Source organism: Podarcis pityusensis (genome assembly GCF_964106645.2).
Source record: "Podarcis pityusensis genome assembly, chromosome: 10".
In the NCBI taxonomy this organism is placed as follows: Eukaryota; Metazoa; Chordata; class Lepidosauria; order Squamata; family Lacertidae; genus Podarcis; species Podarcis pityusensis.
This window is the reverse complement of record NC_138035.1, coordinates 75,648,132-75,661,409: the sequence shown is the minus strand read 5'-3', so window position 1 is coordinate 75,661,409 and position 13,278 is coordinate 75,648,132. Positions and strand designations below refer to the sequence as shown.

Genomic DNA, 13,278 nt, shown 5'->3' with positions numbered 1-13,278 from the left:
GCCAAGGAAAAAGCATTGGCTGTAGAGGAAAAGATACCACCGATATGTAGGCAGCTTGAGGACCACAAGTCATTGCTGTCGATGATTGAATTAAAAGAAAAACAGATAAATCTAAGGATCAGGGCTGTACCTGAACTTGAGAAAGATAGTTTGATTGACTTTCTTACGCAGGAATTTGCAGACTTTTGGAACCTAGACTCAGACAAGTTAGATTTTAAGATAGTAAGTGCTTTTAGACTTGGAAGAGGGGGGAGAAAGAACAGGGTGAGAGACTGTTTGATTACCCTCCGTTCAAGAGAGGAGAGAGACAGAATATTAAGTCTGCACTTCCAGAAGACCTTGGAAATAAGTGAATCAAGAGTGGAGATATTTAAGGACATCCCTAAACATCTTTTGGATCTCAGGTCCAACTACGGAGATCTAGTGGCCCTGTTAAGAGGAAACAGAACCATTTTTAGGTGGGAATTCCCCCAAGCCCTATCTTTTACCTTTAAAGGGAAAAAGTTTAAAATAAGATCAGTGGAAGATAAAGAAAAATTTCTGAAAGAATACGGAGAAGACCTGCGAAAAGAAGCTGAAGAAGAGCTAAGAGCCTTAAAACCAGGAATACAAGACATAGTACCACTACCTGTGGGATTGGACAAGTTAGAGAAGGTGATACCACCGACAGAACAAGAACAATTACTTGTCGCAGTTGGAGGAAAAGCAAAATAAACACATCATGTCCCTGCAACTATTAAGTTGGAATATTCATGGATTTAACTCCCCGGAGATAGGGAAAAAAGTCTTTCATTTATTGAAAAAGGAACAATTGGACTTGATTTGCTTGCAGGAAACACATGTAATAAGGCTTCATAGGAAAGTATTGATTAATAAAAGATTGGGTCAAGAGTTTATTTCATCGGACAAGGTTAAAAAGAGAGGAGTAGTAATTTACGCGAAAGAGAGCCTTTCACCGAAATTTATTTTTAAAGATGACCAAGGAAGATATGTGGCATTTGAAATCCAAACACAAGGAGAAATTTTTTTGATAGTAGGAGTATATGCACCAAATGAGGGGAAATCTGAATTTTTTAAGAAGTTGCATGAGACATTGTTAGACTATATGGATTACAACATTATCATGATGGGAGATATGAATGGAGTGGTATCTACAAACATGGACAAGTCACAGAGACAGGTAGTTACTAAAGATGGCAGACTACCAAAAACCTTTTTTGAGATGACTGACAATATGGACTTGATTGACATTTGGAGAATAAAGAATCCCTTGGGCAGAGAGGGAACCTTCTTCTCTGAAGCCAAAATGACATAGAATCATAGAATCATGGACAAGAATTGACCAAATTTGGATAACTAGAGGACTGGCACCTAAGACTCGAAAAGTGGAAATTTGCTCAGCCACAGGTACACTCCATCCTTCCTCCCCCCACCCTGGGAAGGCCCTGGGGGTGACACCCGTAATTGGCCATGAAAGGGCTCATTCCCGTGGACACGTGTTCAGCGTTATTGTACGCAAATTCAGCCAAAGCTAATTTCTCTACCCAATCGTTCTGTCTCTCGCTGACATAGAAGCGTAGGTACTGCTGGAGTATACCGTTCGCTCTTTCGGCTTGTCCGTTGGTTTCTGGGTGCCTCGCCGTCGAGAAGCTCACCTCGACCTGTAGCAAGCTCATGAGTCTCCGCCAGAACCGGGAAGTAAATTGTTTCCCACGATCGAAGATTACCCTCAATGGAGCCCCATGCAGTCTAAAAATGTGATCCACAAACAGCTTGGCTGTCTCCTCTGCCGTTGCTGCATGCGAGCAAGCTACGAAATGGCACATTTTAGTCAGTAGATCGACCACTACCATGACCGCTGTCTTTCCCCTTGACTTGGGCAGATCTGTCATAAAATCAATGGACACCACCTCCCAGGGCCTTTCCGGTGTAGGTAAGGGTTCCAGTAGCCCCGCGGGGGCAGCCCTTTCCCCCTTTGCCCTCTGGCATCAGTCGCACCCTCGTACATATTCTCGTACGTCTTCCCTCACCTTTGGCCACCAGAACTGCCTGGTGACAAGTAGCATGGTCTTGTGCTGTCCAAAGTGCCCAGCTGTTGGGTTGTCATGGAGTTGTCTAAGTACCTTCCCCCTCAAAGTCTCCCCTGGTACATACAGCACCCCCTTATTGTACAGTAGCCCTTCCTTTTCCTCAAACCCTCCATTGTCTTCCTTTCCATCCCTGAGTTCCCTGATTTTTGTCTGAGCAAACTCATCATCTCTGGTGAGCCCTGCCAGTTCTCGTTTCCCAACCAACGCTCGCCCACACACCCACCGGTCTTCGGGGAACACGTGCCTGGTCTCTGGTGGCCCCTCTCCTTCCATGTACTCCAGTTTCCGGGAGAGAGCATCTGCCCATACGTTTTCCTCTCCCGGCACGTATCGTATCTCGAAGAAAAACTTGGCGAACTCCTGGGACCATCTGATCTGTCTCTGGTTGAGCACTCGCGCGGTCCGCCAGTATTCCAAGTTCTTGTGGTCAGTTCGGACCTGGATCTTGTGCCGTGCCCCTATCAATAGATGTCTCCATTGCCGAAATGCCGCATAGATCGCAAGCAGTTCTCGGTCGTACACCGTGTAGTTTTGCTCCGACTTGCTCAGCTTCCTAGAGAAAAAGGCACACGGCCTCCAGTTCTGCTTGGCCCCGGGCTGCAAAAGTACCGCTCCAATCGCGCGGTCGGACGCGTCCGTCTCCAGTCTCATGGGCTTCTCTGGATCCACGTGCAGGAGCTCCTCTTCCGAGGCGAACGCCTTCTTCAGTTTTTCAAAGGATTGCTGCGCATCCTCTGTCCACGCGAACTTCTTCTTGCTACTAAGACAATCCGTTATGGGCGCTGTCAAGTGAGCGAAGTTCTTTATGAACTTCCTGTAGAAGTTGCTGAAGCCTAGGAACCTCTGCACATCCTTTCTGTTTTTGGGGGCTTTCCATTCCAGCACTGCCTTCACCTTGCCCGGATCCATAGCTAGTCCTTTGTCTGACAGTCTGTACCCCAGGAACTCGACCTCCCTGGCGTGGAATTGGCATTTTTCCAGCTTGACCCACAACTGATGCTTCTTCAATCTCTGTAGCACCTCCCTGACGTCTCTGACGTGTTGCGTTTCATTGTACGAATAGATTAAGACGTCATCCAAAAAGGCTATGCAATTCTTGTACAGCAGGGGCCCCAACACATGGTGCATGAAAGCTTGAAAGCAGGCGGACCCCGATTGTAATTCAAATGGCATGACTAAGTACTCAAAAGCCCCCAGGGGGGTGAACATGGTCGTTTTCCATTCGTCCCCCTCCCTTATCCTAATCAGATTGTATGCTCCCCTGAGGTCCAGCTTGGTAAAAATCTTCCCCTGCCTCACACGTGTCAAAATATCGTCAATCCTGGGCATTGGGAAAGTCACTGGTTCTAACACCAGGTTTACGGCCCTATAATCCACAACTAATCTGGGCTGATTAGTCTCTTTTTTGTCCACAAAGAACACTGGACTGCCCCCCACCGCCTTTGATTCCTTTATGAAACCTCTCTTCAGGTTCTTGTCAATAAACTGCCGCAACTCCTGCATCTCCCGGTCAGACATGGCATACAGCTTACCCACTGGTAACTGAGCCCCTGGAAGCAGGTTGATTTGGCAGTCAAATGGCCTGTGGGGGGGCAGTCTGTCTGCCTCCCTCTCGCTGAAGACCTCCTTCAAATCAGCATATTTTGGTGGCACCTCCCTTTTTTGCTCCAGGGCCACCCCAGCCACCCTGGCCACAGTCATTCTTGGTTCCTTCCCTCCCAGACAGTGTTCTAAGCAGTAAGCTGACCCAAAGGTGAGCGACCGCTGATGCCATGACACCACTGGGTCATGTATTGCCAGCCAGCTCATTCCCAGTATTATTGGGGGTCCTGCCAGCGTGGCCACGTGAAAGGCAATGGTTTCCGTGTGCCTGGAGACACTCATTTGGATTGGCGGTGTCTGGTGTGTCACTTCCCCTCCCAGGAGTTCCCTGCCATCGATGGTGGTCACCTGCAAGGGAAAATCTAGTGGCAACAGGTGGAGCTGGTGCTCCAGAGCGAAGTCTCTGCTGAAGAAATTACACGAGCTGCCAGAATCTAGCAGCCCCTCCACTTTGACAGGGTGCCCATTTGGGAGTTCTAGCACCACCTCTATGGCTATAGCTGCCTTGGGAGGGTCAGGCTGGGGCACTTCTATTGGTTGCTGGCCTGGCTGCTGCCCCTGCTGGTTGGCAGCCAGGCTTTGTCGTTTCCCTTCCTCTCCCTTCTCGTTGTGGCCTGCAGCCCCTATCATGCCTTGCCAGGCTTTTCGTTGAGGGCAGACCTTTGCAAAATGTCCCGGTCGCTAACAGAGGAAGCACTTCTTGGTAGTTTTCCACTCCTTCCCCTCCCTTTTCCGCCTTCCCCAGCGTTTGAAACTTCACGCGCTCCATCAATTTCCATCAGCTCCGCCGCCTGGGAAGGCTCCCTCGGCATCTCTGGAATGTGGTTGCCATGGAAACGTTCCGCCCTTATCTCCCGCTTCTCCTGAGCCCGCGCTTCCTGGCGTACACCGATCGCAAGCACAGTCTTTGTGAGTTCATCCATCGACCGCGGGCGGGGCGCTCGGGACAACTCGTCTTTCACTTCGGGGTCCAAACCCGCTTCAAACAACATTTGTACTGGTTCAGAGTCCAGATCCCACCCGAGCTTGTGGACTAACATCGCAAAACACGACCAGTAGTTTCTGACGGACAGGCTCCCCTGCTTGCACCCCATCAGCTCCCTCCGTGTCACGCTTTGCTCCGCCTCGCTGGAGAACATCGCGTCCATTGCCTGGTAGAATTTCTTAAGCTCTTTCAATGCATCATTCTGTGTCGCATTAGGGGCCTGATCTATTCGCGCGCCCCATCCTGCAGATGTCCAACAATGTAAGCCACCCTCTCCCCGTCATCCGCAAAGTCATTTTTCTGCAATTCCAAAGCGTATTGAATTTCCGTTCGGAAGGCATTGTAGTCTTGGGGCTTTCCACCAAACTTGTGTACCAGCCCCGGGACCTTCCTCCCTATTGGGGTGGCTCTGACCTGTGCATCCTGAGCCCGTCTCTCCTCCAGCCGCGCAGACAGGGTAGCGACATGCGCCTCCAGGTCTCAGTTCCTCTCGACCAGACCTCGCACCATGGCTTCTTGCTCTGTCTCTCCGGCCGGCCCTGTTTGGCTCATCGTGCTGCCTCTCCGGGGCTGCGCACAAGCAACGTCAGGGACTGACGGATTGCTGTAATGGTTCTAGGGGTTGCTCGTGCATAAGCCGGTGCCAACACCTGGCTGGGTTGTCTGAGTGAACCTTTTCTGTCCAGACAGCCACTCACCCGTGGCTGTCTCAATCGCTGGCAGAATCCGTCAGTGGGTGTTTCTTAAACTTCTTCCAGCAAAGAAGCTCTTTGACGCCTAGTCTCCTCCTACTCTCTCTGCGCGACAGCCTTCTGCGCAAGGAGGGTGTAGGCAGCGGAGGACCCCTACTCTCCCCGCTGGTCCCCGGCAAGGAGTCATGGGACCGCCTCGCCGCTTCCCCCATCTGCCCCCCTTCTCCACTGGTGCTACGCTGATTCTCTTCCCCAGAAGATGGGCTGCCTCTCCCCATCCCGGGACGCTCTCTGGAATCCCTCTGCATTTTGCTGTCTCTCTCCGGCACTGATGGCAGTTCCCTGACAGCTGGTAAAATAGATAGCCAATGTACAGGATTACAGTTTATCTTACTGTATATTGTACCCAATATAGGGCTTGTTCCACAATCTAACATTGTCTGTTTAAAGTCAAGTAAAAGCATAAAACTATTAAACATTTCTAAGCTTGCCAAAATTTCTCCTGCAATGAAGAGTAAAACTATTTGCCTTGAAGTTTCTAGACAGAACCGTGCATTAGTAAGTTGACCTGGAGAGAATACTTCTTTCTTTGCAGCATTGTGTCATGATTTGCATCAAAATTCAATGGAAATTCTTTGGATATGTTGACTTCACTTATGTCAGTAATTTGAAAATAATAATGAAGTCTATGCATTATGCTTTTTCTTCTAGGCTGGTGGATGACAGATGCGTGGTTCAACCAGAGGCAGGTGATCTTTGCAATCCTCCTAAGAAATTCAGAGGTACGAAATTGAGAGTTAATTTTAGAAGTAGAAATACAGTGGATCCTCTTCTTGCCTAAGTTGATACATATATTATATATTTTGAAGTTAGATCCTGGGTTTTGTCATATTCTATGCACTTGTGAGTTTCACAGACTCAGTTACAGTATTTTTCGCTCTATAAGACGCACTTTTCCCCCTTCAAAAATTAAGGGGGAATGTGTGTGCGTCTTATGGAGTGAATGCAGGCTCCTTGGCTTCAGCGATAGCAACACGAAGCCTCCGAAGCACAGAGGGAGCGCTCCTGCTGCGCTCTGGAGGCTTCGCGTTGCTTTCGCTGAAGCCGCCTAAAGCCTGAAGCCTCCAGAGCACAGCGGGAACTCCTGCTGCACTCTGGAGGCTTTAGGTGGCTATCTTCGGAGCGCAGCAGGAGTTCCCAATGTGCTCCGAAGGCTTCGGGAATAGCCGCCTGAAGCCTCCAGAGCGCAGCGGGAACTCAAATGTGGTGGTGCAGCAGCAGCAGCAGCAGCAGGGAAGTAAAGAGTTAAGTGGCATATCAGACTGATATGTTGATAGATGCCACAGGAGCTAGGTGACTCAGGAGATTTCTGCAGTGTGTACCAGTACTGCACTTGTGCTTTGAAAAATTGTATTATAACAAATACACAACAAGCTTAAAGCACACAGTGTGGGTAAACTTACAGGCTACAGTTCCTCTAGAAAACCACAGGTTCAAAGACATGTGTGATAGGTCGTGACTAGATGTTAAGGTGGTGGGCTTGTGTATTAGATGTACTGAACAGTTATAAAACCAGAGGTTTTTAAAAGAGGAGCAGGTGGAAGCAGGATGCTGAATGTTACCCTTTCCGCAGCTACTTTACTCCTGGCTGGCAGATCAGGTGGAAGCCCATTTGGACGAGACATAGCAGGGAATGGGCTGATTCAGTGTCAAAATTATCAGATGGGAGGAGGATTCAGCAGCTTCTCTGTCCTTCATCCTGGCTCCTGTGCAGGTTGAGTTTCATTTCAAGATGCGCCGTCAAGCCTACTAATAACCAAAGCCTATGGGAAGATCATACTTATGGCTCCAAGATGGATGCTGAGCTGCAAAGCCGACAAGAGCCTAAGAGGTGCCTTATACTGAGTCAGACCACGGGTGCATTTAGTTTTATATTGTCTACACCGATTAGCATGGTTTCAGGCAGGAGACGCTCTCTATCCTACTTGGAGATGCTTTTTAACCTGGGACCTTCTGCCTGCACTGCCACTGAGCTGCAGCCTGTTCCATAAAGCCGAGAGCAGATAATGGGAATTGTCTGAGCAGCTTCCATCAAAATATTAAAAATACAATAAAACACCAGACATTAAAAACTTCCCTAAACAGGGCCTCCTTCAGATGTGTTCTGATAGTCAGATAGTTGTTCATTTCATTGACATCTGATGGGAGGGTGTTCCACAGGGCAGACGCCACTACCGAGAAGGCCCTCTGCCTGGTTCCCTGTAACCTCACTTCTCGCAGCGAGGGAACTGCCAGAAGGCCCTCGGCGCTGGACTTCAGTGTCCGGGTAGAACGATGGGGGTGGAGATGCTCCTTCAGGTATACTGGACTGAGGCCATTTAGGGCTTTAAAGGTCAGCACCAACACTTTGAATTGTGCTCAGAAGCGTATTGGGAGCCAATGTAGGTCTTTCAAGACTGATGTTATGTGGTCTTGGTGGCCACTCCCAGTTACCAGTCTAGCTGCCGCATTCTGGATTAGTTGCAGTTTCCGGGTCACCTTCCAAGGTAGCCCCACGTAGAGTGCATTGCAGTAGTCTAAGCGGGAGACAGTCTGCAGGCAGGTAGGGTCTCATCCTGCATACCAGATGGAGCTGGTAGACAGCTGCCCTGGACACAGAATTTACCTGCGCCTCCATGGACAGCTGTGAGTCCAAAATGACTCCCAGGCTGTGCACCTTCCCTGTTGTTTCATGCATGCTGCCCTTTTGTTTCTAAGATGGGCACTGACGCTCATGTTTCTGTTTTGTAGCTCAACATGGTGTTTTTGATTTTTCCATTAAACAAAGCTGAACTTGTCAATTGCTTTTGGCTACAGGAGAACTTAATACATGCCAAATTCCAAATCACCTGCCTCAGATTAACCCCTTGATGTCGCTGAATTGTTTGCCAAGGCACAGGGAAGTTGTGAGGAAATGTGTTCCTTTTGCTTTTGTGTTTATTTTCCTAGAGTGAAAAACTCCTTATCCAAAGTTCTGTCTCAAAGTTCTGTTTTCCATTAAAACTAACTCTAACCCTCACCTTAGAAATTGACATTGGAGTCACTTGTGGGTGTTGGCAAGAGGGTGTGGCATGGTGAGGGAAATGCCCTTATGTATGTTGGACTGTGGCTCACGGAGCCTCAAATGTGCATTTCCTTTATCCCTACCCCACTGTGGTCCTGATGGTGTTAAGTCAGGCACAGGGAATCTCAGGGCGGAGGGCGGGGGGATGCAGTCATTTGGGTCTCTCTGTGTCAGGAGCCGGAGACAGAAGCAGGCCAGCAATAAAACACCCACTGTCAAATAAGTTAGCTCTTTATTCAAAGTCACCCAAACAGTGCAGGCCTAGTTATCACAGCAACTCTTCCCAGTAGATCTTGCTTCAATGAGGCAGTTGCAAAGACTGAAGATCCACACCTTCTCTCCACTCTCCAAGACCTCCTCCTTTGGGTCCTTCCCCAGCAACCAGATACTCCTTTGTTGTCTCTTTTTGCTATTCCCTCTTCATTTCACTTTGTGGTCTCGGAGACCAGAGGGGAGCTGAGCTGAAAGGAAGGGGAGAACCCCAGGCTTCTTTAGCAGCCTGTCTCATATTTGCCTCCTGGCCCCCCTCATCTCCAGCCTCTGATTCTGAACTGCTCTCTGCCACAGCTTCTTCCTGCTCACTAAACCCTGTTGCCTCTTTGGCTTCCAACAATTCCTCCTCCCAGTCTGATCCCTCTTTGCCCTCTGACCACTTATTGTCGTCCCACCACTAATGCCCAGGCTCTGAGCTTCCTTTCCAGACCACTTCTTTGCATTCAGCCAGTCCATTACACTCTGTCTGAGGCCTCAAAACTGTCCTCTGCTTTATGTCCTTTTCTGGTGCTTTTGCATGGCTGGAATTTGTCCTTGAACTGCAATAATGCCTCTTGCTTGCCTGGATGGAGAAATCTCTGGGATGCAGCTCGTCAGGCCTTGGAGATTTGAATTCATTTACTACCTCTTTCCTAAATTGGGCTGCAGCTCCCTCCTTACATCATTTACTCTGTTATCACCAGGTTGGGCCTTGTTTTCCTTTTGGGTGAAGATAGAGGCAAAGTAGGTGTTGAGTAGTTCTGCCTTTTCTCTGTTACAGTGGTGCCCCGCAAGACGAATGCCTCGCAAGACGGAAAACCCGCTAGACGAAAGGGTTTTCCGTTTTGGAGGTGCTTCGCAAAACGAATTTCCTATGTGCTTGCTTCGCAAGACGAAAATGTCTTGCGAGTTCCTGCGGGGTTTTTTTCCTTTCCCCCCCCTTTTTCCCAAGCCGCTAAACCGCTTATCAGCTGATGGCTAAGCCGCTTATCAGCTGATCTTTAAGCCGCTTAACAGCTGATGCTAAGCCGCTTATCAGCTGATCTTTAAGCTGCTTAACAGCTGATGGCTAAGCCGCTTATCAGCTGATCTTTAAGTCGCTTAACAGCTGATGCTAAGCCGCTTATCAGCTGATCGTTAAGCCGCTTATCAGCTGATCTTTAAGCCGGCTAAGCCGCTAATACTGTAGCGCTAAGACACTAATCCTCTAATGGGCTTGCTTCGCAAGACGAAAAAACCCGCAAGACGAAGAGACTCGCGGAACGGATTCTTTTCGTCTTGCGAGGCACCACTGTACTCAATAACATTTCTCCAACTTCTTCACACAGAGGACCCTACCACTTGCTTGTTCTTCCTCTTACTTGGGACATAGCTGAATAGACCTTTTAAAATTAATTTTAACCTCTCTTGCAAGCCTGACCTCATTCTGAGCTTTAGCTAGCCTGACTTTCCCCTTGCAACTGCTGGCTACTCATGTATGCTCCTCCTTTGTGATTTCCCCTTTCTTCCATTTCGTATACATGCCCTTCTTAACTCTCAGCTCATCTGTAAGCTCATAGCAGCCACACTGGTTTCCTTAGATGCCTCTCACTTTTCTTTTTTTTTTTTATAAATTTTTATTGGGTTTTCAAAATTTTTAAAGACAAACACACAAAAATACAACAAAAACAAAACAAGACAAGCATATTCTCAGGACCTTACTTTCCTAACCTTGTTCCCTGGACTCCCCCCCACCCCCCTTCTTACATCCCTATTCCCATAATTAGCTCAGCAAGTTCTAGCTTCTCCTCCTTAACCTATAGATTAATATTTTTGATATAACTCTTCCTAGTTAACCCCATTTTTCTTATCCCCATCTCTTATAAACATTTAGATTCTTTCCTAAGGTCGACCCAAATTCCCTTCCACAGATTTCATTTTTATATTAGATATAGGCCCTATTCACCCGACCCAAAATTCATAAACATTTTTACAATTCTGCTTTCCCCTCCCCCCCTCCCCAGGTACTAGTCCCTTCTCAAATAAAAGTCAACAGTAGTTTTTAGCCTGGATTCCTCACGTCCGAGGCTTTCAAATCTCTTTCAGTTCCTCTCCGCCGGTTTTGTTGGAAATCCTTTATGTTGGTCGTCAGGTCTCGAAGCAGTTCAATCTCCGTCACTCCAGTTTTTCTTCCCACCAGGATGCTTGATAACAACTGCTGCCAAAAATCAACCAGTCTTTCATGTTCAACAGGGGAGCCCCAATCATATTTCTTATTTCCTTTAAGTTCCTGTATTCCAAATACTTTAGGGGCCCCCTCTTTCATCTTTAACATCCTTTGCAGGTTTATAATCCATGTACTCCAAGAGTCTTTTTCCTTGCACTCCACCATTGTAGGCTTTTTGTTGATATTTCCCATCTGTACTTTCTCCTCCAATTCTTGAGATGTCACTTCTATTTCAGCTGCAGATTCCTTTCCTGTCAAGTCCTTAATGCATTCAGCAGAGTTACTTATTCCAGAGGTCAAGGTCATGAGTTGTTTATTCAGTCAAGCTCTGCTCTTGCAATATTCCCACGAGAAAAAACATCCTGTCTATCTGTGCCTGTAATTTTCCATCTGCAGCCATTGTAATACCTTAAGAATCCCCCTAGGGGGATTCTAGTTGTTTTGTAAACTTTTTCCAACAGTCCAAATCTTTTTTGTTTCTTTCTTTCAAATTTCCAACAACTTTGTTTCAATTTATAGCACTTTTAGTCCAGAGAGATATTAGTTAACAAACTTTTAACTGAAACTGTCCCTTTGACAGCTCTTTTGACAGCTGTCAAACTCCTTATTCCTCTTCAACAGGCTCAAACGCGGGACTCCCCCTGGTCCGGGGGGGGGGATTTCATCAAAAATTTCCAAAGTTCCACTCTCACTCTCCAGTACAACACTTCTTTTGTCAAATCGTGGAAGTTAGTTTCTTTTATATTAAACAAAATAACCTCTCCACCTTAGTTCTCCGTTCCTTGCTTAGAATTGTCTGTAAGTAAGGGGGGTGCGGACTTCCTTTTAGCACACCCCCCGGTCGTCTCGAATTCACAGGAAAAGTTTCTTAAAGCCAAATTCCATCTACTCACGGGTTATTCTTTTTCAGTCCAATTTTCAAGGAAGGAAGTCAGCGCTCTCCAGTCCTGGCTCGCGGCTTCGCTCCACCGAGGTAGCGATCGACTCTCAGCACCACGCCACCCTCCGTACCCTCTCCGCAGCCTTTAAAAAGGCTCTTCGTGGGTCGGGGGGGCGCTTAAGGCGCCCACCGAGTCTTCCCGTCCGCAGGCTTCAGCGCCTGCGGTTTCTAAGGGTCCCCACGTCGCCGGCGCGGCAAGACCCATCCTCAGCGGAGCCGATTCCCTCCGTAGCTCGGAGGGAATCCGCCATTTCCTGATCGCGCCAACCCGGAAGTGATGCCTCTCACTTTTCTTTCTTGTTGGTATTGTCTGTATTTGGGCCTTCAATATTTCTCCTTTAAGAAACTCCAATCCTCTTTGCTCCCTTCTCTTTGAGTATTTCTTAGCTCCTTAGGCTTTTTGAAATTTATCTTCTTATAGTCCAGAGTGCGTTTCCGACTATGCTCAGTTTTCCCTTGCCTCTATGCAGTCATACCTCAGATTTCGAACGCTGCAGGTTTTGAACGTGCCTCCTGCACGGATCACGTTCATAACCCGAGGTCCAGAGTGCGTTTCCGACTATGCTCAGTTTTCCCTTGCCTCTGTATTGTGAAACCCAGGAGAACATGATCACTTCCTCCCAAGTTTCCGAGTGCTGTCACTTCATTGGTCAGTTCCTCCCTATTGGTGAGGATCAGGTCCAAGACAGATGATCCCCTGGTTGTTTACTCCACCCTCTGGGAAACAAAATTGTCAATGAGGCAATGGAGGAATTTATCAGACCTTCTATTCTTGGCAGAGTTTGAGTCCCTACTGATATCGGGGAAGTTGAAGTCCCCAGTGACTACTATAGCTCTTCTTTTTGAATGTTTGGTAATCTGGGGATGGGGGCACTAGGCACAAAGCCCTCCTGTGGGATTTCGGCGCTCCTGGACGCCGTCTCTGATTCGCGCCACTAGCTGCAAGAACTTCAAAAGAAACAATTTGGATGAAGGAATGCACATATTTTGAGGAAGGAGGGGGAGCAAAGACTGCTAACAGAAGAGATCTCTGATAAATCAAGACGAGTCGGAGGAACAAGCATAGATTATGAGAAGATACGCCAAGACTCGGTATGGCAAAGGGGCTGATGGGGGAGGGGGGAAAAAACTTTCCTTTCTTTCTTTTATGTGATTAAACAAGAATCCCCCCCCCCCACAAGTCAGGAATGTCGCTTTAAGGACTTAAGCTGTGGATTTAAGGCTGTGTGGAGATAAACTTTCGAACCAAAGCATGTTTTAAGAAGAGCGTGGAATGTATAAGGGCTTTGGAATGACACAGTTAAAAATGCCGTCGCCATGTTAGGAAGTTCTGTCGGAGGACTTAAGTCTGAGAGGAGAAATAGAGAAATAGAGCTGTTTTTATATTGTGGATGAAACTCCTCAGAGG

At 47.8% G+C, this 13,278-nt stretch overlaps 1 protein-coding gene across 5 annotated transcripts in view; it reads left to right on the top strand.

Annotated features, from left to right (window-relative positions):
- Window positions 1–13,278, top strand: part of ITPR2 (inositol 1,4,5-trisphosphate receptor type 2) — a 370,362-nt gene that overhangs the window by 25,781 nt on the left and 331,303 nt on the right. For all 5 annotated transcript variants that reach the window (XM_081023379.1, XM_081023378.1, XM_081023377.1 and 2 more), the window contains exon 2: window positions 6,081–6,151. In XM_081023379.1, coding sequence (XP_080879505.1) covers window positions 6,081–6,151 — 71 coding nt within the window. The remainder of the gene's footprint in view (window positions 1–6,080; window positions 6,152–13,278) is intronic.